Source organism: Salmo trutta, chromosome 20 (assembly GCF_901001165.1).
Source record: "Salmo trutta chromosome 20, fSalTru1.1, whole genome shotgun sequence".
Lineage (NCBI taxonomy): Eukaryota > Metazoa > Chordata > Actinopteri > Salmoniformes > Salmonidae > Salmo > Salmo trutta.
The window spans coordinates 33,297,163-33,323,483 of record NC_042976.1 but is presented as its reverse complement, the minus strand read 5'-3'; the positions used below and the strand labels follow the sequence as shown (position 1 = coordinate 33,323,483).

General features: G+C 41.7%; 1 protein-coding gene across 1 annotated transcript in view; it reads left to right on the top strand.

The window, feature by feature from the left end:
* Positions 1 to 25,403, top strand: part of LOC115155917 (amine oxidase [flavin-containing]-like) — a 52,786-nt gene extending 27,383 nt beyond the window's left edge. Inside the window, exons 4-15 of the mRNA XM_029703000.1 lie at positions 8,214 to 8,318; positions 8,469 to 8,560; positions 8,728 to 8,869; positions 11,374 to 11,523; positions 12,315 to 12,474; positions 12,768 to 12,864; positions 12,964 to 13,017; positions 13,182 to 13,239; positions 15,259 to 15,356; positions 15,506 to 15,617; positions 21,099 to 21,161; positions 21,296 to 25,403. Of these exons, the coding sequence (XP_029558860.1) occupies positions 8,214 to 8,318; positions 8,469 to 8,560; positions 8,728 to 8,869; positions 11,374 to 11,523; positions 12,315 to 12,474; positions 12,768 to 12,864; positions 12,964 to 13,017; positions 13,182 to 13,239; positions 15,259 to 15,356; positions 15,506 to 15,617; positions 21,099 to 21,161; positions 21,296 to 21,451 (1,287 nt within the window). The 3' untranslated portion in view covers positions 21,452 to 25,403. The remainder of the gene's footprint in view (positions 1 to 8,213; positions 8,319 to 8,468; positions 8,561 to 8,727; positions 8,870 to 11,373; positions 11,524 to 12,314; positions 12,475 to 12,767; positions 12,865 to 12,963; positions 13,018 to 13,181; positions 13,240 to 15,258; positions 15,357 to 15,505; positions 15,618 to 21,098; positions 21,162 to 21,295) is intronic.
* Positions 25,404 to 26,321: the final 918 nt, after the last annotated feature.

The window sequence follows — 26,321 nt, the reverse complement described above, 5'->3', positions numbered from 1 at the left end:
GCCTTTGTTTCATACAGTGGTGTAAAGTATTTAAGTAAAAATACTTTAAAGTACTACTTATGTATATTGTGGACTATCTGTACTTTATTTTACTATTTATATTTTTGACACCTTTTACTTTTACTTCACTACATTCATAAAGAAATGATTGTACTTTTCCCTGACACCCAGAAGTACTTGTTAATGGTCCATTTCCCACCCTTATCAAGAGAAGATGGTCGTCCCTACTGCCTCTGATATGGCGGACTCACTAAACACAATTGCTTTGTTTGTAAATTATGTCTGAGTGTTGAAATGTGCCTCTAATCAAAAGGGGACCATCGCGCTCTCCCAGAAGCTTGGCTGGTGCTTGCTTTGCAAGTGTTCATTTTTACATTTGGTCATTTAGCAGACACTCTTATCCAGAGCATCTTACAGTCAGTGTATTAAACTAAGGTTAACAAGAATATACAACAGTCATAGCAAGTAAAGAGATTATGTTACCGTTACTGAGAATGTTGTAGTTAAGCGTGCTACTTGCAAGTATATATTTGTATTAGAAAATTCGAATTAACTTATTACAAAATAGGCCATATGAAATGTAGTTCAGACCAGTGAAATACAAATGACAAAATAGGTATTGAAAGTATTGAAATACCTATATCAAATACATGAAACAGAAATACTGCCCATCGTTGGCACTAGCTACCTGCACTACTATAAAACATGATATTTTCGCATACCCAGAAATATTACTATCTAGAACGCAAGTACGGGTATTCAGACGTGGCAGTAGTTTTTAGGGACAGTACCCTAACCGTAGCTTCAGGTCCACATCCCGGATCAACCCTAACCCCTAACAATAACCCTAATCCTAGCTTCATGTCCACATACCAGTTCAACCCCTAACCCTAGCTTCATGTCCATATCCCAGTTCAACCCTAACTCTAGCTTCATGTCCATATCCCAGTTCAACCCTAACCCTAGCTTCATGTCCATATCCCAGTTCAACCCTAACCCTAGCTTCATGTCCATATCCCAGTTCAACCCTAACTCTAGCTTCATGTCCATATCCCAGTTCAACCCTAACCCTAGCTTCATGTCCATATCCCAGGTCAATCATAAACCTAGCTTCATGTCCATATCCCAGTTCAACCCTAACCCTAGCTTCATGTCCATATCCCAGGTCAATCATAATCCTAGCTTCATGTCCATATCCCAGTTCAACCCTAACCCTAGCTCCATGTCCATATCCCAGTTCAACCCTAACCCTAGCTTCATGTCCATATCCCAGTTCAACCCTAAACCTAGCTCCATGTCCATATCCCAGTTCAACCCTAGCCCTAGCTTCATGTCCATATCCCAGTTCAACCCTAACCCTAGCTCCATGTCCATATCCCAGTTCAACCCTAGCCCTAGCTCCATGTCCATATCCCAGTTCAACCCTAAAATTAGCTTCATGTCCATATCCCAGGTCAATCATAATCCTAGCTTCATGTCCATATCCCAGTTCAACCCTAACCCTAGCTTAATGTCCATATCCCAGTTCAACCCTAAACCTAGCTCCATGTCCATATCCCAGTTCAACCCTAACCCTAGCTCCATGTCCATATCCCAGTTCAACCCTAAAATTAGCTTCATGTCCATATCCCAGTTCAACCCTAAACCTAGCTTCATGTCCATATCCCAGTTCAACCCTATTCCTAGCTTCATGTCCATATCCCAGTTCAACCCTAAAATTAGCTTCATGTCCATATCCCAGGTCAATCATAATCCTAGCTTCATGTCCATATCCCAGTTCAACCCTAACCCTAGCTTCATGTCCATATCCCAGGTCAATCATAAACCTAGCTTCATGTCCATATCCCAGTTCAACCCTAACCCTAGCTTCATGTCCATATCCCAGGTCAATCATAATCCTAGCTTCATGTCCATATCCCAGTTCAACCCTAGCCCTAGCTTCATGTCCATATCCCAGTTCAACCCTAACCCTAGCTCCATGTCCATATCCCAGTTCAACCCTAACCCTAGCTTCATGTCCATATCCCAGTTCAACCCTAGCCCTAGCTCCATGTCCATATCCCAGTTCAACCCTAAAATTAGCTTCATGTCCATATCCCAGGTCAATCATAATCCTAGCTTCATGTCCATATCCCAGTTCAACCCTAACCCTAGCTTAATGTCCATATCCCAGTTCAACCCTAAACCTAGCTTCATGTCCATATCCCAGTTCAACCCTATTCCTAGCTTCATGTCCATATCCCAGTTCAACCCTAAAATTAGCTTCATGTCCATATCCCAGGTCAATCATAACCCTAGCTTCATGTCCATATCCCAGTTCAACCCTAACCCTAGCTTAATGTCCATATCCCAGTTCAACCCTAAACCTAGCTTCATGTCCATATCCCAGGTCAATCATAACCCCAGAATCATGTCCATATCCCAGTTCAACCCTAACCCTAGCTTCATGTCCATATCCCAGTTCAACCCTAACCCTAGCTTCATGTCCATATCCCAGTTTAACCCTAACCCTAGCTTCATGTCCATATCCCAGTTCAATCCTAACCCTAGCTCCATGTCCATATCCCAGTTCAACCCTAACCCTAGCTTCATGTCCATATCCCAGTTCAACCCTAACCCTAGCTCCATGTCCATATCCCAGTTCAACCCTAAACCTAGCTCCATGTCCATATCCCAGTTCAACCCTAACCCTAGCTTCATGTCCACATACCAGTTCAACCCTAACTAGCTTCATGTCCATATCCCAGGTCAACCCTAACTAGCTTCATGTCCATATCCCAGTTCAACCCTAACCCTAGCCAGTCTTGCTTCTGTAGACACAGACCACTAAGAACTGGACATGGTATTTTTGCGTCACTATAGTCCACATGTTTCTGAGGAGCTCCCATTCTTAGAGTAACCAAATGCAATGATTGGCTTCAGGGAAGTAGACATGAATCAATGTGAGTGTTAATTCAGCCCTTCTGTCTAGTCACTCTAGTCACACTGTAGTTTTATTGACATTATCTATTTCAGCCTGCCACAGCCTGCCTGACATGCCACAAGCATGTGGAATAATGTAGATAGCAGTTACGAATGTGTGCTGCTGGTCACACGTCAAATTTGGCAAGAGACTCCACTGACTTAAGGGCTCTAAATACACTGTGTCTCTCCGTGTGAAATCACGTTTCCAGCTGATTTTCTGCAATGAAAGGTTTCCTTTCTGAAAAGGATATTTGTTCCTCATTTAAGATGTTGTAATGCAGCTAGACTCTGAGTTCTGACGTTACCAGCAGCTCACTGGAACCCCCGTGTGACTTTATTAGCTACTATCTCTATGTCTGAGATCTGCATGTACACTCACTCTGGTACCTTCCTGGCTGGTTGCCATGGTAGTGCACCTCATCAAAAGGCGCTCACCCTCAAATCAAATCAAATTTTATTGGTCATATACACATGGTTAGCAGATGTTATTGCGAGTGTAGCGAAATGCTTGTGCTTCTAGTTCCGACAGTGCAGCAATATCTAACATGTAATCTAACAATTCCACAAGAACTACCTAATACACACAAAGGGATGGAATAAGTGTACATATAAATGTATGGAAGAGCGGCATAGAATACAGTATATACATACGGGATGAGTCATTTTATTTAACTAGGCAACAAATTCTTATTTACAATGACGGCCTAGGAACAGTGGGTTAACTGCCTTCCCTGTAGCTCAGTTGGTAGAGCATGGTGTTTGCAACACCAGGGTTGTGGGTTTGATTCCCACGGGGGGCCAGCACAGGAAAAAAAATAATAATAATAAAATAAAATAATGTATGCATTCACTACTGTAAGTCGCTCTGGATAAGAGCGTCTGCTAAATGACGTAAATGTAACTGCCTTGTTCAGGGGCAGAACGACAGATATTTACCTTGTCAACTCAGGGATTTGATCTAGCAACCTATCGGTTACTGGCCCAACACTCTAACCACTAGGCTACCTGCTGCCCCAGTAATGCAAGATATGTAAACATCATTATTAAAGTGACTAGTGATCCATTTCTTAAAGTGGCCAATGATATCAAGTCTGTATATAGGTCAGCAGCCTCTTTGTGTCAGTGATGGCTGTTTAACAGTCTGATGGCCTTGAGATGGAAGCTGTTTTTCAGTCTCTCGGACCCAGCTTTGATGCACCTGTACTAACCTCGCTCTAGATGGTAGCGGGGTGAACAGGCAGTGGCTCGGGTGGTTGTTGTCCTTGATGATCTTTATTGCAATCACAACCCTGTATCACAGAGTGAGTGTGTGTGTTTGTTTGTGTGTATTTCCATCCCTTCCACTATGAAAATGCAACACCCCCCAGAGAGTGAATTATCTCAGTACTGTACTGTACTAGCTAATGTCATGTGGATAACTCAGGTGCGATATCGGATATAACTGATAAGGACACATTACAACCGTAGCTCTTTTCATCAAGACTTGGACTTTCCATTGATTGTAACTAGGACAAATGCCATACTGTAGAATATATCATAATAATCACTAGTTAATCACTAACTATATACTGAGTATACCAAACATAAGGAACACCTAATAAAAGAGAGAGAGAGGGCAGAAAGTTTGATATATCTGTTTGTATGTTGTACATGTACTTATGCTGAGTTCTTCAGCCCTATTCTTGCATATCCTGAGTGCAGGCCCTAAGAAGCTTTGGATAAGTAGACGTTGATGTTGTGACCAAAATGTAATTAAAATAAATTAGGCTCAGATTGGGTTTAGCATGCCAAGAGGAACTGTAAAACAACTTTGTAAGACGAGTGCAGTTCTAGAAAAGCATGTACAAAGAATGTCTTTCATAAAACTTGTATTTGAATAGCCAAGGTCAAGTCTTTTGACTGTTACAAAATTATATGAATTATACATGAAATGCATTATAGTCTGAGTTTCATGAAATACTCTTTGCAGACATTAATTTACTTTTTCAAGGAACAATATATAGTGCATTGCAGAGATGCTTTCATATTCAGGGTCAATCAACTTGTATTTTCTAAGGTCCTATATCAAACACTTCAGGACTAAGGACTATAGGACTATAGGACAGTATAAGGACTATAGGACTATAGGACAGTATAAGGACTATAGGACTATAGGACAGTATAAGGAATATAAGACAGTGCAAGGACTATAGTGCAGTATATGACTATAGGACAGTATTGGACTATAGGACAGTATAAGGAATATAAGACAGTGTAAGGACTATAGTGCAGTATATGACTATAGGACAGTATTGGACTATAGGACAGTATAAGGAATATAAGACAGTGTAAGGACTATAGTGCAGTATATGACTATAGGACAGTATTGGACTATAGGACAGTATAAGGAATATAAGACAGTGTAAGGACTATAGTGCAGTATATGACTATAGGACAGTATTGGACTATAGGACAGTATAAGCAATATAAGACAGTGTAAGGACTATAGTGCAGTATATGACTATAGGACATTATAAGGACTATGGGACAGTATAGGACTATAGGACAGTATAAGGAATATAAGACAGTATAAGCACTATAGTGCAGTATATGACTATAGGACAGTATAAGGACTACATGTATAGTACAGTATAGGACTACAATACAGTATAAGGACAATAGTACAGTATAGGACTATAGTACAGTATAAGGACTATAGTACAGTATAGGGCTATAGTACAGTATAAGGACTATAGTACAGTATAGGACTATAGTACAGTATAAGGACAATAGTACAGTATAGGACTATAGTACAGTATAAGGACTATAGTACAGTATAGGGCTATAGTACAGTATAAGGACTATAGTACAGTATAGGACTATAGTACAGTATAAGGACTATAGTACAGTATAGGACTATAGGACAGTATAAGGACTATAGTACAGTATAGGACTATAGTACAGTATAAGGACTATAGTACAGTATAAGGACTATAGTACAGTATAGGACTATAGGACAGTATAGGACTATAGGACATTATAAGGACTATAGTACAGTATAAGGACTATAGTACAGTATAGGACTATAGTACAGTATAAGGACTATAGTACAGTATAGGACTATAGTACAGTATAAGGACTATAGTACAGTATAGGACTATAGTACAGTATAGGACTATAGTACAGTATAGGGACTGTAGGTCCACAGCTTCCTCACCATTGTCTATGCACTGTATTTCAGACACTGTCTCTCCTTCCCTCCTTCTCTCTCTCTCTCTCTCTCTCTCTCTCTCTCTCTCTAGTAGTTATATGTTTAATGGGCCTTCAGGTAGATCCTGATAACTGTCATAACTGTCAACCTAAGTGATTAATAGCAGTTCTGTTAGAGTAACACAGACAGAAACACACAAACACACACTGTTGAATGAACTGATATGGCTTTCCCAGTCTATTTTCTAAAGCCCCACGTTCAATGGAAATGTCTAGAAATCACAAATAAATGAACTCTACACTACTTTACAAATCTGTAGGGGTTGAGAAATAGTGTGAGCGTGAGATCGAGATAATCTTATCTGCCTTGCTGAATGTGCAATTAGTTGCTATCTTTGATCTGGAGTGAAATATGAAGCAAGCTGCCGTATCGTAATCCGCCCCCAATGGAGCTAGCTGTGGGGTAGGGATTGCCTCACAGTTCCCTCTGTCAGGGAGAAGGCAGAAGATCAATGTGTATAGGGAAGGGCATTCAACATGCATGGCACGAACACAAATGACTGATGATTAGCTGAGAGAAATTGATAATAAAAAGATTGTGGGAGCTGTTTTGTTAGATTTCAGTGCGGCTTTTGACCTTAACGATCATAGTATGCTGCTGGAAAAACTTACAGTATATCGTATGTCTTTACACACCCTGTTATATTGTGGATTGAGAGTTACCTGTCTAAGAGAACACAGAGGGTGTTGTTTAATTTTAACCTCTCCAACATAATTCAGGTAGAATCAGGCATTCCCCAGGGCAGCTGTCTAGGCCCCTTACATTTTTCAATCTTTGCTAATGACCTGCCACTGGCTCTGAGTAAAGCCTGTGTGTCTATGTATATGGGGACTCACCACTATACACGTCAGCTACTACAGTGAGTGAAATCACTGCAACACTTAACAAAGAGCTGCAGTCAGTTTCAGAATGGGTGGCAAGGAATTAGTTAGTCCTAAATATTTCAAAAACTAAAAGCATTGTATTTGGGACAAATAATTCACTAAACCCTAAACCTCAGCTAAATCTTGTAATGAATAGTGTGGAAGTTGGGGAGATTGAACTGCCTGGAGTAACCCTGGATTGTAAACTGTTATGGTCAAAACATTTTGATGCAACAGTAGCTAAGGTGGGGAGAGGTCTGTCCATAATACAACAGTTCGGCCTTCTTAACTACAATATCAAAAAGGCAGGTTCTACAGGTCCTAGTTTTATTGCACCACAAAGAGGGACTTAGGAAAATTATAACAGCTCCAGAACAGGGTAGCATGGCTGACTTTTAAATGTACACGTAGATCTGTCTGTTTAAACTACTAGCACACAGCTCAGAAACCCATGCATACTCCACAAGACATGCCACCAAGTCCAGAACAGACTATGGGAGGTGCACAGTACTACATAGAGTCGTGGCTACATGGAACTCTATTCCACATCAAGTAACTGATGCAAGCAGTAAAATCTGATTTAAAAAACAGATACAAATACATCTTATGGAACAGTGAGGACTGTGAAGAGTCACACACGCAGGTACAAATACACGGATACAAACACACATAACATACACACTATACACACACGTACATCTGGATAGTGTTGTAGTAGAGTAGTGGCCTGAGGGCACACACTTAATGTATTGTGAAATCTGTTGTAAAATGTATTTTAATGTTATTTTTTTGTTATAATGTCGTTACTGCCGTATTTAGCTGCCTTGGCAGCAGCTAATGGGGATTCATAATAGATACAAATACAAATGTGTAGTTCAGTTCAGAATGTCAGTAGAACCGAAACATTTGCAAAATATTGCTTTTTCAGATCACTATTAGTCTATAGTGATGATGATGATGCTGATGATGAAGATAATGCTGTTACTGCTGATGATGAGGAGGAGGATGATGAATACAAAGACTAAGATGATGATGAAGATTAATATTATGATGACGAGGAGGATGATCAAGATGATGACGATGTCGAAGATAACTAACCTTTCCATGTCTTCTCCCATGCATGTTGTGTCCTACAGGGAAAGTCCTACCCATTCAGAGGCTCCTTCCCCCCCATGTGGAATCCATTTGCCCTGATGGACTACAACAACCTATGGAGGAAGATGGATGAGATGGGCAGCGAGGTAAACACACACAGCATCCTTTTCTGTCTAGTGCAGCCATCCCCTCCACATCTCAGGCTCAATCCCAAACCAACCCCTACTCCCTAGTCTCTAGCCATTGATACTTCTTGATGGTCCCACCCTCATAGTGTGTTTGTGTGTGTGTTCCAGATCCCCAGAGAGGCTCCATGGAGGGCTCCCCACGCTGAGGAGTGGGACAAGATGACCATGAAGCAGCTCTTTGACAAGATCTGCTGGACCAGGTACTATACTACACCCATTTCACAATACACACAGGACCATTCAACCTCATGGAGCATCATTCAATAATGTTACACTTTTTATAGTCTTTGTGATTGAGTGATTACGTGTGTGTGTTGTGTGTTGTCTGTGTGTGTGCGCATGTGCATGCTCCTCCCTCTCCTCACAGTTCTGCGAGGCGGTTTGCCACTCTGTTTGTGAACGTGAACGTGACCTCTGAACCCCACGAGGTGTCAGCCCTGTGGTTCCTCTGGTACGTCAAGCAGTGTGGAGGGACCATGAGGATTTTCTCCACCACCAACGGAGGACAGGTACTGTACGCAACTGTCTGTCTGTCTGTCTGTCTGTCTGTCTGTCTGTCTGTCTGTCTGTCTGTCTGTCTGTCTGTCTGTCTGTCTGTCTGTCTGTCTGTCTGTCTGTCTGGCTGGCTGGCTGGCTGGCTGGCTGGCTGGCTGGCTGGCTGGCTGGCTGGCTGGCTGGCTGGCTGGCTGGACTGGCTCTTCCATATCCATACAGAGTTCTACACACTTAGAAAAAGACAAGTGTCTTTTAAGGCAAAGGGTTCTACCTAGAATCTTTAACATCCTAAGAACCATTTTTAGAAGGAAGGGTTCTTTGATGATTCTTTGGCAAGAAGGATTATATAGATGGCAAAAATGGTTCTTTGGAAGCCAAGAAGGGTTCTACATAGAAACATATATTATATTTCCCAGCATGCTCTATTGCAGGGAGATTTTCAGAATTGTTTGTTTTCTAAACTAATCCAACCTGTTAGTAGTTGGACTTATTGCACCCGTTACTGGAATGGTGGTTCCAATTTTGATGATGAGGTAGTTAATCTTCCCTACCCTGGCAGTCATTCTGAATACAGGTGATAAAACAATTCCACTTGTAGGATATCCTAACTCTGGCTAGATTACAATAGGAATTGCATATCACTTTGCAAGCCAACATAATGTGATTTGCAGCACTGTTGTGGCCTGTAAACCAGGAGTTTCTTAATACCACTGTGTTAGGGTAGATAGAAATTCAAAGAACGGTTGTATGATATATGTAATTATTTTAAAGTCTAATAATGCTGGTGGAACCTTTCATTGATGGTTCTAAGAAGAACCCTCCAAAGAGAAAAGTGTTCTCGGTAGAACCCTTCATAGAGGGTTTTATGCTGAACCCTTCATAGAAGGTTTTAGGTACAACCATATACAGGGGGTTCTATGAAGAACCCTACATAGAATAAGGAGACGTTTGCCCTGTAAAATAGGGTAAGCCCTGTTTTTGGCTTGGGTTCTAGGTTTGCTGAGCTGAGCCTCTCACACAGGAGCCTTTGAACTGAGCTCAGCAAACTATCCTCCATGTTAGCACAAAACATTCCACAACAATAACATTCTAATTTGGATTCTACTTAGATTGTCACTAACATGAAACCTCTGGTGGCAAAATTAGCCATTCTAAATCTTACCATTCCCTGGCCCTATAGAGCCGTCCTTCAACCCCTCCAAATTAGCCTTGTTCATTCCCTGCTCTCTAATTTACAGGAATAATCCCTCCCTCCACAATTGCTGTTCTTCAGAGCCCAGGGAGAACCGATTGCTCTGGTTTACATTGAAAAGCTGAGTGGCTCCATTGCCTAGGTGACGGTTGAAGGGGATGTGTTGGAGTAATTAGAGGATGTTGTTGTGAGGTCATCCACTTTCATTTCCTGTTTGGTCCGCCCCGCTCTCTGGCTCCAAATGTTTTCATTCAGTGTGTTTATTTTCCAGGTAGAGCAATAGAGAAACCTAAGTTTGTCATGAGTTGATATAGCTGGCTTTTTTTGCTCTCCTTTTGAGGTCAATTGTATTTGCTCCTATGTTGAAGTCAATTGTCATGCATGCCAAGCATAGTCGCACATTCTCTGCAGATAAATTGTCCTCAGTAGAGTACTGCTATGGTATGGAGATGCATAATAAAGATCCACTACACTCTAGGTCACTGTTCCAAATCCTTCTCCATCTGTTCAACTCAAAACAACTATGTGTGTACATGTGTTTTGAAACAAACAACTTTTCTTGGTTGCAGGTGAAAGTATAACATCACTTACAATCATGCAGAAATGTCCCACTGCCATCATCAGTTTTTGACCTGCCTTGAGACCCTGTAGTTATAGCTGGCCCAATCTCACAGTGGAAGGCACACAATGGGTTTCCTATCAGAGAAAACTGAGGGAAGTTGACACTAACCATATGGAGAGGGTCAAAGGTTACTCAGCGTTGTGTACTTTGTAATGTGGCCTTGCCAAGACCCACTCTCACTTTCCAATACACCTGACTGATTTCAGTTCACTACAGTTCAAATGAGTGTTGTTGTACTGTCTTCTAAGGCCAGCCTAGATCAAAAGAGGGTCACCACCCAAATGTATGACAGCTCACCACAGAAACATCAGTCAACTGTCCCAGGGGGTCTGAGTGTCTTAGGTATATTTAGGGAGGCAGAAGAAGGAACAGAACAACAATTTCATGTCTCATAGGGTGTAAATCTGGCACTGATGTCAGTAGGATTAGGATAGTGCGTATTCTGACGTTAGGATTCAGCCTGTAGAGAATACTACATCTAACTTTGTCAAAAGTAGTGCACTTCAGTAATAGTCCACTGTAAAATAAATGTGTCTTTTCCTGTCTTGTGTTTTCCTCAACCCTCTGAACATTACACAAACACACAGAGGCTGGAAACAGCACGGGGTCAGTCGCAGAGCAGCGCCCTCTTGGAGCAGGTTAGGCCTTATTACCATTCCGTGTATTTGATTCATATGACTGATGATACAGTATTTACATTTCAGGAGAGGAAGTTTGTGGGCGGTTCCAGCCAGATCAGTGAGTGTATGGCCAAGGAGCTGGGTGAGTGTGTCAAGATGGAATCTCCCGTCTACAGGATCGATCAGACAGGGGACATGGTCGAGGTTGAGACTCTCAACAAGGAAACATACAAGGTGGGTGAGAGAGCACTCATCTCCAATCCATCAACCTATTGATGATGTCAGCCCACACTGTAAAAAAATGCAACTTGTTTTTACGATAACTTACCTGCACCCAGTTACCGTTTAGTTATTGTAAAAAAAGTAACAGTATGTTACCGTAACTTCCCAGAAAACTTTAATTTAACCAAAATTTCTTTGGAATTGACAGGAACATATTTTACCTGTTTTTTTACAGTAACTTACAGGTAACTTGTTGCTGTAAGTTAGCAAAAAAACGAGTTACGGTTTATAAAGTGCACATTCCACTGTGTTGTAACCAATCAGGTTGTGCCTCTGCTGCCATCTAGAGCTTGTATGTTCATAATACATGACACCTCATAAGGTCCATGTTGTGACTACTGTAAATCTGCATTCTAGAACTCCTGGAACATTCTAGGAATCCTTCATTTATCCATACAACTCTGTACTTACAGGGCCCCTTAGTTTGTGTGTGCGTGCGTGCGTGCCTGTGTGCCGTGCATGCCTGCATGCGTGCGTATGTTTGTGTGCATTTGTGTGTGTGCGGGCGGGCGGGAGTGCATGTGTGTGTGTCTGTGTGTGTGTGTGTAAGCCTGAGGACATTGTTGTAAGTAAGCTGGTCTTCATCTCTCTATCCAGACCACATCCTCTTTCCCTGTTAAAACCCATTAAGCAGAAGTGCCCTAGAGCTGCTTAGTCTCCCGGGGAGAACTGGAGAGGAACACACTACACACTACACACCACGTAGGCCTCAACTCTTCTCTGGTGTGTTTTGTTTCTCCCAGGCCAAGTATGTGATTGTGGCGACCGCCCCTGGTCTGAACCTGAAGATACACTTTAACCCCGAGCTGCCCCCGCTCCGAAACCAGCTGATCCACAGGGTCCCCATGGGCTCTGTCATTAAGTGTATGGTCTACTACAGAGATAACTTCTGGAGGAAGAAAGGTAAGGAGGGAGGGAGGGAGGGAGGGTCCATGGGCTCTGTCATCAAATATGTGGTATACTAGAGAGATAACTTGGAGAAATAAATGAAGGACTGAGGGATAGATGTCCTCTCTTCCTTGTCTCCTTATCCATGTCTATTCATCCCTTTTCTCTCCTCCCTTCCTTCCCTCCGTATTCCTGTCTATTGATCCCTTTTCTCTCCTCCCTTCCTTCCCTCCGTATTCCTGTCTATTGATCCCTTCTCTCTTCCTGTCCTCCTTCTCTCCTGTATCTCATTCCTCCCCCTCTCTCAGGGTACTGTGGCACTATGGTGATAGAGGAGGAAGAGGCCCCCATCAGCTTGACTCTGGATGACACAAAGCCTGATGGGACTGTGCCCGCCATTATGGGGTAAACACAGATATTTTGTTTCCTGCATCCCAGTATGATTACCTATAGAGAACAAGAAACTGTGGTAATAACTGTATTTCTCCGGTTCCTCTGTCACAGCTTCATCCTGGCCCGCAAGTGTAGGAAGCTATGTGAACTGACCAGAGAGGAGAGGTAAACATCTGTCTGACTGTTTAACGTGTTCAGTACCTACAGTGTGTTTTACTTCACTTCCTCGTGTGTATACTATGCTAGTAGGAATGTCCATGTGTACTAGCATTGAGAGTTTAACCCTATCCCTTCCTTAACCCTTAAAAATGGGGTGTTGTCCCCTGTAGGAAGAAGAGGATCTGTGAGATCTACTCCAGAGTGCTGGGCTCAGAGGAAGCTCTGCACGTGAGTGGAACCATTACTACTACTTTTGACTACCACTACTACTACTACTACTACTACTATGACAACTACTACTACTATGACTACTATGACTACTACTACTACTATGACTACTACTACTACAATGACTGCTATGATTACTACTACTACTACTACTACTACTATGACTACTACTACTATGACTACTACTATGCCTACTACTACTATGCCTACTACTACTATGACTACTACTACTACTATGACTACTACTACTACTATGACTACTACTACTACTATGACTACTACTACTACTATGACTACTACTACTACTATGACTACTACTACTATGACTACTACTACTACTATGACTACTATGACTACTACTACTACTATGACTACTACTACTACTATGACTACTACTACTATTTACATTTTACATTTACATTTTAGTCATTTTAGCAGACGCTCTTATCCAGAGCGACTTACAGTAGTGAATGCATACATTTCATACATTTTTTTATTTTTCTTCCTGTGCTGGCCCCCCGTGGGAACTATGACTACTATGACTACTACTACTACTACTGCTACTACTACTATGATTACTACTACTACTATGATTACTACTACTACTACTACTACTACTACTATGACTACTACTACTACTACTACTACTACCCTGACTACTACTACTACTACTACTATGACTACTGCTACTACTGCTACTACTACTACTACCCTGACTACTACTACTACTACTACTACTATGACTACTGCTACTACTGCTACTACTACTACTATGACTACTACCATGACTACTACTACTACTACTAATACTACTATGTTTACTACTACTACTACTACTATGATTACTACTTCTATGACTACTACTACTACTACTACTACTATGACTACTACTATGACTACTTCTATGACTACTACTACTACTACTACTACTATGACTACTACTATGACTACTTCTATGACTACTACTACTACTACTACTACTATGACTACTGCTACTACTGCTACTACTACTACTATGACTACTACTATGACTACTACTACTACTACTAATACTACTATGTTTACTACTACTACTACTACTACTACTATGATTACTACTTCTATGACTACTACTACTACTACTACTACTACTATGACTACTACTATGACTACTTCTATGACTACTACTACTACTACTACTACTACTACTATGACTACTACTATGACTACTACTATGACTACTACTATGACTACTACTATGACTACTTCTACTACGACTACTACTATTACTACTACTACTATTACTACTACTACTATTACTACTACTACTACTACTATTACTACTACTACTATTACTACTACTACTACTACTATTACTACTACTACTACTATGACTACTACTACTATGACTACTACTACTACTACTATGACTACTACTTGTATGACTACTACTACTGCTATGACTACTACTACTATGACTACTATTACTACTACTACTACTACTACTATGACTACTAATACTACTACTACTACTAGCTACTATTCTATGAAAACATTACATCATATTGTAGATAGAAGTAGAATTGTGAACCACTCTCAAATACATTGACAGCTATGGATGCAAGCACTGACCGTCAATTATAGTTTTAACCATGTTTTGAGACTGTACAGTATTTCTTAATATTTAATTTGTTTACAAACATTATAGTAAAACAAAGCTTATATTTTGGGTTCTGATGGGGTACATCATCACTATGTCATTAGAGATCAGATCAGTCAGCACCTAAAATCAGCAGAGGTAATTAACACACACACACACACACACACACACACACACACACACACACACACACACACACACACACACACACACACATTGTGACACACACACACTAAGCTCATCAGGCATTTCTACGTTTTATTCTTAAACAATCAATGGGTATGTATCATAAATGTATAGGTCCAAGGATGGATGTAGCAACTAAGGATTGTAGCTTTCAGTTTGATATGAGTACTAACCCCCAATCCTCTCTCGCCCAGCCTGTGCACTATGAGGAGAAGAACTGGTGTGAGGAGGAGTATTCTGGAGGCTGCTACACTGCTTACTTCCCCCCTGGTATACTCACCCAGTATGGCAAGTAAGTAACACACACACACACACACACACACACACACACACACACACACACACACACACAGTGACGTTATCTAACCTTTTATTTAACCTTTATACCTCCCCTCCTCCCTCTCTCCTTCCGCTCCCTCTTCTCCTCCCTTCTCTTTTTAGGGTTCTCAGGAAGCCAGTAGGCAGACTGTACTTTGCAGGCACTGAGACAGCTACTGAGTGGAGTGGCTACATGGAGGGGGCTGTTCAGGCAGGGGAGAGGGCCGCCAGAGAGGTGAGAGCCTTCACAATGCAGTAATACACTCCCCTACACTCTTAGAAAAAAGGGTTCCAGAAAGGTTCTTCGGCTGTCCCCATAGGAGAAACCTTTTTGGTTCCAGGGAGAACCCTTTTGGGTTCTATGTTGAACCCTCTGTGGAAAGGGTTCTTCATGGAACACAAAAGGGTTTTACCTGAAACCAAAAGGGTTCTAACTGGAACCAAAAAGGGTTCTTCAAAGGGTTATCTTATGGGGACAGCCGAAGAATCCTTTTAGGTTCTAGATAGCTAATTTTGTTCTAAAAGTGTACGTATTTATTTGGACAGTGAAGCTAAAACGTTTTATTTGACTCTATACGCTAACATTTTGGATTTCAGATCAAATGTTTTATGTGAAGTGACAGTACAGAATGTCACCTTTTATTTCAGGCTACTTTCATACATTACATATTTGTTTTACTGTTTCCAAATGAATGCACTTTATATCTAGTCCCCCCCATTTTAAGATGTCATAGGTATTTGGACAAATTCACTTATAGTATACTGCATTTAGCTAAAAGTGTAGTATTTGGTCCCATATTTCTAGCACGCATTGACTACATCAAGCTTGTTACTCTACAAACGTGTTGGATGCATTTCCAGTTTGTTTTGGTTGTGTTTCGGATTATGTTGTGCCCAATAGAAATGAATGGTAAATAATGTTTTGTGTAATTTATCAGTCATTTTTATTGTAAATAAGAAAATAATATGTTTCTGAACACTTCTACATTAATGTGAATGCTACCATGATTATGGATAATCATGAATGAATCGTGAATAATGATAAGAAAGTTACAGACGCACAAAATGATGCCCCCAAAACATGCTAATCTCACACCATTAGTAATAACAGGGGAGGTTAGCAGGTAGCGGGTAGAAGCGTTGGGCCAGTAACTGAAAGGTTGCTGGATTGAATCCTGGATTGAGTAAGACTGTTAACCCACTGTTCCCTGGGTGCTGTGGATGTGGATTAAGGCAGCCACCTGCACCTCTCTGTTTCAGAGTTGGGTTAAATGCGGAAGACACATTTCAGTTGAATGCATTCAGTTGTACAACTGACTAGGTATCCCCCCTTTCTCTTCAATTTTTTGGGGTCCTGACGAGAAACAAACTGCAAGTGGAGGTTCTCTTCTGCACTGTTCAACCAATCCAGTAAATGTGGAGGAGAAGTGAAGACGGAGTTTGTCCAAATACTTATGACACCTTCAAATGGGGGGACTAGATATATAAGGTGCCCTGAATTCTAAATGGTAAAACAGATACGGCAGGTAGCCTAGTGGTTAGAGTGTTGGACTAGTAACCGAACGGCTACAAGATCGAATCCCTGAGCCGACAAGGTAAAAATCTGTCGTTCTGCCCCTGAACAAGGCAGTTAACCCACTGTTCCTAGGCCGTTGTTGTAAATAAGAATTTGTTCTTAACTGACTTGCCAAGTTAGGTAAATAAAAACACTGTCTTTGGAAAAGTATTCCGACCCCTTGACATTTTGTTACATCACAGGCTTTTTCTAAAATGTATTAAATTGTTTGATTTCCTCATCAATCTACACACAATACCCCATAATGACAAAGCTAAAAAAAAATGTTTGTGTTTTTATGTGCTAATTTATAAGGAAAAAAAACCTGAAATATCACATTTACCTAAGTATTCAGACCCTTTACTCAGTACTTTGTTGAAGAACCTTTGGCAGGAATTACAGCCTCGAGCCTTCTTAAGTATGACGCTACAAGCTTGGCACACCTTTATTTGGGGAGTTTCTCCCATTCTTCTCTGCAGATCCTCTCAAGCTCTGTCAGGTTGGATGGGGAGCTTTGCTGCACAGCTATATTTAGGTCTCTCCAGAGATGTTCAATCGGGCTCAAGTCTGGGCTCTGGCTGTGCCACTCAAGGACATTTTGTAGACTTGTCCACAAAGCCACTCCTGCATTGTCTTGGCTGTGTGCTTAGGGTCGTTGTCCTGTTGGAAGGTGAACCGTCACCCCAGTCTGAGGTCCTAAGCACTCTGGAGCAGGTTTTCATCAAGGATCTCTGTACTTTGCTCCATTCAATTTTCCCTCGATCCTGACTAGTCTCCCAGTCCCTGCCGCTGAAAAACATCCCCAGAGCATGATGCTGCCACCACCATGCTTCACCGTAGGGATGGTGCCAGGTTTCGTCCAGACGTTACACTTGGTAACAGGCCAAAAAGTTCAATCTTGGTTTCATCAGACCAGAGAATCTTGTTTTTGGAAAACTCCCAGCGGGCTGTCATGTGCCTTTTACTGGGGAGTGGTTTCCGTTTGGCCACTCTACCATAAAGGCCTTATTGGTGGAGTGCTACAAAGATGGTTGTCCTTCTGGAAGGTTCTCCCATCTCCACAGAGGAACTCTAGAGCTCTGTCAGAGTGACCATTGGGTTCTTGGTCACCTCCCTGACCAAGGCTCTTCTCCCCCAATTGCTCAGTTTGGCTGGGCAGCCAGCTCTAGGAAGTGTTTTGGTGATTCCTAACTTTTTCCATTCAAGAATGATGGAGGCCACTGTGTTCTTGGGGACCTTCAATGCTGCAGAAATGTTTTGGTACCCTTCCCCAGATTTGTACCTCGACACAATCCTGTCTCGGAGCTCTATGGACAATTCCTTCAACCTTATGGCTTAGGTTTTGCTCTGACATGCACTGTCAACTGTGGGACCTTATATATACAGGTGTGTGCCTTTCCAAATCAGATCCAATCAATTGAATTTACCACAGGTGGACTCCAATCAAGTTGTAGAGACTTCTCAAGGATGATCAATGGAAACAGGATGCAGCTGAGCTCAATTTCGAGTCTCATAGCTAAGGTTCTGAATACTTATGTAAGTAAGGTATTTCTATTTTTAATACATTTGCAAAAAATATATAAAAAACTTTTCGCTTTGTCAATATGGGGTATTGTGTGTAGATTGCAGAATTGTTTTCTTTATTTAATCGATTTTAGAATAAGGCTGTAACGTAACAAAATGTGGGAAAAGTGTAGGGGTCTGAATACTTTCAGTGATATGTACGCCAAGGAACTTGAAGCTATCCACCTTCTCCACTGCGGTCTCGTTGATGTGGATGCGGCATGCTCCCTCTGCTGTTTCCTGAAGTCCACGATCAGCTCCTTTGTTTTGTTGACGTTGAGGGCGAGGTTATTTTCCTGGCACCAATCGCCCAGGGCCCTCACCTCTTCCCTGTAGGCTGTATCGTCATTGTTGGTAATCAGGCCTACAACTGTTATGCTGTCTGCAAACTTGATGATTGAGTTGGAGGCATGCATGGCCACGCAGTCATGGGTGAACAGGGAGTACAGGAGGGGGCTGAGCATGCACCCTTGTGGGGCCCCTGTTTTAAGGATCAGCAAAGTGGAGGTGTTGTGTCCTACCTTCACCACCTGGGGGCGACCCGTCAGGAAGTCCAGGACCCAGGTGCACAGGGCGGGGTTCAGACCCATGGCCCCAAGCTTAATGATGAGCTTGGAGGGTACTGTGGTGTTAAAGGCTGAGCTATAGTCAATGAATAGCATTCTTACGTAGGTATTCCTCTTGTCCAGATGGGATAGGGCAGTGTGCAGTGCTATGGCGATTGCATCGTCTGTGGATCTATTGGGGCAGTAAGCAAATTGAAGTGGGTCTAGAGTGTCAGGTAAGGTAGAGGTGATATGATCCTTAACTAGACTCTCAAAGCACTTCATGATGACAGAAGTGAGTGCTACGGGGCGATAGTCATTTAGTTCAGTTACCTTTGCTTTCTTGGGTACAGGAACAATGGTGGATATCTTGAAGCAAGTGGGGACAGCAGACTGGGACAAGGAGAGATTGAATATGTCCGGAAACACTCCAGCTGGTCTCCGCATTATCTGAGAACGCGGCTAGTGATGTCGTCTGGGCCAGCAGCCTTGCGAGGGTTAACACGCTTACATCTTATGTCTGAGCCGTTGAATTGCGACCCCACTTTGTCACTGTACTGACGTTTTGCATGTTTGATTGACTTACGGAGGGAATAACTACACTGTTTGCATTTAACCATATTCCCAGTCACCTTGCCATGCTTAAATGTGGCAGTTCTGAGCGAATGTTACCATCTATTCACAGTTTCTGGTTTGGGTAGATTTTAATAGTCACAGTGGGAACAACATCCCCTATACACTTCCTGATGAACTCAGTCACTGTGTCCGTGTATATGTCAATGTTATTCTCAGAGGCACCCCAGAGCATATCCCAGTCCACGTGATCAAAACAATCTTGAAGCATGGATTCCGATTGGTCAGACCAGCGTTGAATAGACCTTAGCACGGCTACTTCCTGTTTGAGATTCTGGCAATAGGAAAGGAGGAGCAAAATGTAGTCGTGATCTGATTTGCCGAAGGGAGGGCGAGGGAGGGTCTTGTAGGCATTTCGAAAGGGGGAGTAGCAGTGGTTGAGTGTTTTACCAGCGCGAGTACTACAGTCAATGTGTTGATAGAACTTCGGTAGCAATTTCCTCAAATTTGCTTTGTTAAAATCCCCAGCTACAATAAATGCGGCCTCAGATATGTGGTTTCCAGTTTGCATAAAGTCCAGTGTAATTCCTTGAGGGTAGTCGTGGAATCGTCTTGAGGGGGAATATACACGGCTGTTACTATAACCGAAGATAATTATTTTGGGAGGTAATACGGTTGGCATTTGATTGTCAGGTATTTTAGGACTTGAGTTTCTGTGTATTATCACTATCACACCATGAGTAGCTAATCATGAAACATACACCATCCCTTTTCTTCTTCCCGGAGAGTTCTTTATTCCTGTCTGCGCGATGTACTGAGAACCCATCTGGCTGTATTGACGGGGACAGTATATCCCGAGAGAGCCATGATTCTGTGAAAGGGAGTATGTTACAGTCCCTGATGTCTCTCTGGAAGGAGATCCCCACCCTGAGCTCGTCTACTTTATTGTCCAGAGACTGAACATTAGCGAGTAATATACTCGGAAGCGGTGGATGGTGTGCACGCCTCCTGAGTCGAACTAGAAGTTGTCTTGGAGCAGCCTCTGGGATAATTTCAATTGCCCTGGGGGGTACGAACAAAGGATACAATTTGGGAAAGTCGTATTCCTGGTCAAAATGCTGGTGAGTTACTGCCGCTCTGATATCCAAAAGTTATTTCCGGCTTTATGTAATAACACAAAACGGTCTGGGCTAATAATGTAAGAAATAACACACAAAAAACAAAATACTGAAAAGTTTCTTAGGAGCTAGAAGCAGAGCTGCTATGTCTGTCGGTGCCACCTTACAACTTGATCTCAAATCCCAATGCTGTAGTATTTTGCCAAGTTGAAAGGTTTAGCTTCACTGTCCAAATAAATACGCAAGGGAGTGTATATTTATTTCATATACCCCCCAAAAAAGAAAAATGTAAATATATTACAAAGAAATTGTGGTACACATGTATTTTTTTTGTATTGTAAAGGAATGAATTGTTGTTCCAGGTCATGAGTGTGATAGGCAGGATTCCTCAGAATCAGATCTGGCAAACAGAGCCTGAGTCAATGGTAAGGATTTCAATACTTTATAAGTCACATATAAAACAAATTTAAATCTAAATGTAAAGTATCTAAAGGACATTAGCGAATGTAGACCTAACTTTGTGCCCCCGTCTCTCTCTCGCTCTCTCTCTCTCACACAGGAAGTCCCATCACTCCCATTCGTTACCACCTTCTGGGAGCGGAACCTCCCGTCAGTGGGTGGGTTCATCAACTTCCTGGGCGTAGCCTCTGTCCTGTCTGTTGCCACGGCAGCAGGCCTTTTAGCCTATAAGAAGGGGCTTCTCACCCGGAGCTAAACCTAAACCCCTCCCACTTTCCTCATCCTTCTCTCCTGCATCTCTACAGAGTAATTCTCCAATGGCACCCTATTCCCTTTACAGTGCACTTCTTTTGACCAGAACAAGAGTAGTACACTACTTTTGACCACATGTGGCTATGGTCTAAAATAATGCACTATATAGGGAACAGGGTGCCATGTTAGACGTAGCCACTGTGTGTTATAGGCCTTGGTAAAGACTGTTCAACTCTGTCATTCACTACTGTACCATCGCCCCATCCATTGTTCTAAAACTAGTGTAAACAGTCTCCCAACAGACCGTCTCTCAAGACCAACTCACAATAAAGTTGTCTGTTCTGCTAGGATTTGTGTCTTTGACACCTTAGATTTGCGATGGAAGATGTGAGTGGATAGAGAGAAAGAGTGTGTGTGTGAGAGAGAGGGGGGAGAGAGTGAGAGCAAAATAAACCAAAATCAGTTTGATTCAGACTCTTTAACGGATGACAACTAAATCAGAGTTATTGAAAAAGGAAACAGTAGCTTTTCCTATGACCATTATCATTCCAGAAATTGCCAATAAAATCACATACCTGCGTTGACTGTTTGAGGATAGTCAAGACTAATTTATCTGTGTGTGTGTGTGTGTGTGTGTGTGTGTGTGTGTGTGTGTGTGTGTGTGTGTGTGTGTGTGTGTGTGTGTGCGTGTGATACTTCCGTGTTAATTACCGCTGCTGATTTTAGGTGCTGACTGATCTGATCTCTAATGGCATAGAAGCTGTAACCAGCTCTAAGATGACGTTTAGTAACGTCATAATAACAGTTTAGTAACGTCATAATAACAGTTTAGTAACGTCATAATAACAGTTTAGTAACGTCATAATAACAGTTTAGTAGCATCATAATAACAGTTTAGTAACGTCATAATAACAGTTTAGTAACGTCATAATAACAGTTTAGTAGCATCATAATAACAGTTTAGTAGCATCATAATAACAGTTTAGTAACGTCATAATAACAGTTTAGTAACATCATAATAACAGTTTAGTAGCATCATAATAACAGTTTAGTAACGTCATAATAACAGTTTAGTAGCATCATAATAACAGTTTAGTAACGTCATAATAACAGTTTAGTAGCATCATAATAACAGTTTAGTAGCATCATAATAGTGTCCGAATACCTGTGTTATTAATGTAACCAGAATCCTGCATCTAGAGTTGTGTCTCCATCAAGCTGCTCTTAATAGTCATGGTATGCCTTGTATAGAGAATGGAAGTATTTGAATGTATTTCCTCCATATGTTATGATTTCTGTCATTGTTGTTTCCATTCTAATCTCCTATGAGCAAATTTTTAATATCATGCGTTTCATTTTATATTTGCCATAGTTTACAATGAGGCTCAATCCTCGATGATAATCATAAACTGTATGTTGAAGATGGCCATTACACTTGGAAGTCATTTTAGAGACAATCCTTTTATTGTCTGGGTCCTTAACCCTTTTTAAGAATACCAAACTAAGCAAAATACTAAGAATATTACTACAGTACTACAAACATGTGATATTCTCCCCTTATCAAAAGCTAGAGCTCCATCCATTATGTCACTACCTAACCCTGTGTGTTTGTGCGTGTGTGCGTGTGCGTGCGTGCGTGTGTGCGTGAGTACACTTATTGTGTCTGTCTCTCCATGCATTCTTGTGTGTGTGTGCGTGTATGCATTATTGTGTGTGTGTGCTTGCGTGTGTAATTATGGAAAGACCTTATTTGTAACCATTCTATTTTAATGCTCTCGTTGCTACATGTTGAGATGCTGTATTAGATTTATCACAGAAATATATTAGGCAGTATTTATTGAGCTGGCTAACCATTAGCCAGGGAAATAATTTAACCTTATGATATTGGTTTACACCTCTATTTCTGCTGAAGCCAGAGCATTGAGTTTCCTTATAGCTATAGCAAATTTCCCCATGATACTGAATAAATAGTTTCACAATTTTTTCAGCAGATATAGAGATTTTTATCCCCCCCAAAAATATGTATTGAAAAGATTTCGATCCAATAAGATATATAGATTATTTTTTTTTACAAACAACAATGGAATTGAAAGATACTGCTCCTCAGAAAATGTGAGGGAATTAAAAGATAAATAAATAGATCTGTAGATTAACCAAATTATTGCTCTAAGTATCAACCTGTAAACCCATCTGTTCTGAAGCGTACTGTACATTCGTACATTGAGTGGTGGATTAACGCGGTGTCATCCCGAAGACGTGCGCGTACGTCGTGAGTATAGTCTGTCGTGCCTTATTACAAGTCGTGGTGGTGTGTTGTCATTTATCAAGTGCCTGTGTGACTATGAAACTCTTTTCCCGTCCCCTCCTCCCACTTTCTCCCACTTTCTCCCTCCTCCCACTTTCTCCCACTTTCTCCCTCCTCCCACTTTCTCCCTTCTCCCCCATTTGACATTAACTAGAGCTGCAACCTCATTGGCCATTCTTGGATTGAGTGTTACCCTCCTACAGTAGGACAATGACTGAGCTCTGTTTCCTACAGGATTAGGTTAGCGTCTGAGGCTAAACAAACAATCAAGCTAACTTCCATGATACTACAGTTAGCTTTCTACCACCATGTGTGTATGCGTGAGCCTTAAAATGGCAGACTGTGAACTGTGTAAATCCGCCCATCCGTCTCCAGTGAAGCTATTTAGGTGTTCTGTAATGTTGTTATTGATGTACTCCTCTGATAAGCTATCTATCCCTTACTTTAGCTTAGCTTACATCCTACCTTGGCACTAAACTTTAACCTCTAACCCCAGGCCCCAAGCATTGCATCTTTTTGCACTTGATTCGCCTCAACGTAACTTTTGCGACCTGGTTGTAACTAGAATCTGATGAAGAGGGATTGGACAACGATGTCAAAGATGATCTCAACATTCTCTAAGAAGTATAGTAGAAGTATAGTCTTTATATAATCTACATTATAAAGTGGGTGGTTCGAGCCCTGAATGCTGATTGGCTGAAATCCTCGGTATATGACACCGTATACCACGGGTATGACAAAAATATATAGTTTTACTGTTCTGATTAAGTTTGTAACCAGTTTATAATAGCAATAAGGCACCTCTGGGGTTTGTGGTATATGGTCAATATACCACAGCTAAGGGCTGTATCCAGGCACTCCGTGTTGCGTCGTGCATAAAAACAGCCCTTAACAGTGGTATATTAGCCATATACCACACCCTCTCGGGTCTTATTGCTTAAGTATTTAATGGTTCTGACTGAAAACTAGTGAATGGAACTACAGGAACCAACTGGAACCTTTATAACTACAGCTCCCAGCTGCTCCCCTGATTCCCTGTATGACATCATCAATGTCCGATAGATGCAGTAAAGAGGTACATGGAACGCACACTGTGGGGGATAGAATAAGGATGCCAGATTGGCGCACATTCATCAAATCTGATCTAACAAAATGGATATTCGTCAAATCTGTCATGTGATTACTAAAGTCGGATTTGGATATATTTGGCTGTTTTTGCTGCATAACATGTAGAAGTTGTTCCTTTTCAGGTTTAGAGGAAGTGACTGCTAAATGCTAACTCCTGTTCGTATAAGCTGGTAGCATAGCTAGCATATAGAAATCGGTGGTGCTAGTCAAAGTTGTTTTTAACTGTAATGCAGTTGATTGGTGATGACATGAACATGTATTGTGGTTGAAATCCATATAAGAATTATACTCAACATACAGTACTGTGGAATACACATATAAACAATAGCCTATTCCATTGACCTCTTTATCACATCTATTCCTCTCTGTGTCTGATTCTAGCCTTGAGATTGTTCTAATCTATTCCATCCCTCTCCCACTGGCTGTGTGTATGACGTGTCCAACTTTCTAGTCGTGTAAATGCATTCTTTAACATCTTTGTATGATTTCTCTACAAAGCTGGTGATAAATTCTTTGAAATGTACCTCCTACTGGTCTCTCGGAGTCATTTATCTCTTATGTGTGCGTGTGTGTAGGACTGCAGGGCAGGATTGTGAACTAGCCAGATCAACGCATGCGAGTGAGTGAATGAATGAGTTAGATACAGTGCATTTGGAAAATATTCCGACCCCTTGACTTGTTCCACATTTTGTTACATTACAGCCTTATTCTAAAATGGATTAAATTGTACTTTTTTCCCTCATCAATGTACACTCAATACCCCATAATGTGCAGATCCTCTCAAGCTCTGTCAGGTTGGATGGAAGCGTCGCTGCTCAGCTATTTTCTGGTCTCTCCAGAGATGTTAGATCGGGTTCAGAGACTTGTCCTGAAGCCACTCCTGCGTTGTCTTGGCTGTGTGCTTAGGGTCGTTGTCCTGTTGGAAGGTAACCTTTGCCCATGTCTGAGGTCCTGAGCGCTCTGGAGCAGGTTTTCATCAAGGGTCTCTCTGTACTTTGCTCCGTTCATCTTTCCCTCGATCCTGACTAGTCTCCCAGTCGCTGTTACTGAAAAACTTCCCCACAGCACGATGCTGCCACCACCATGCTTCACCGTAGGGATGGTGCCAGGTTTCCTCCAGACGTGACGCTTGGCATTCAGGACAAAGAGTTCAATCTTGCTTTCATCAAACCAGAGAATCTTGTTTCTCATGGTCTGAGAGTTCTTTAGGTGCCTTTTGGCAAACTCCAAGCGGGCTGTCATGTGCTTTTTACTGAGGAGTGGCTTCCGTCTGGCCACTCTACCATAAAGGCCTGATTGGTGGAGTCCTGCAGAGATGGTTGTCCTTCTCGAAGGTTCTCCCATCTCCACAGAGGAACTCTGGAGCTCTGTGAGAGTGACAATTGGGTTCTTGGTCACCTCCCTGACATTAATGCAAGGTGTAAACAAGGTCTTAGTCTGA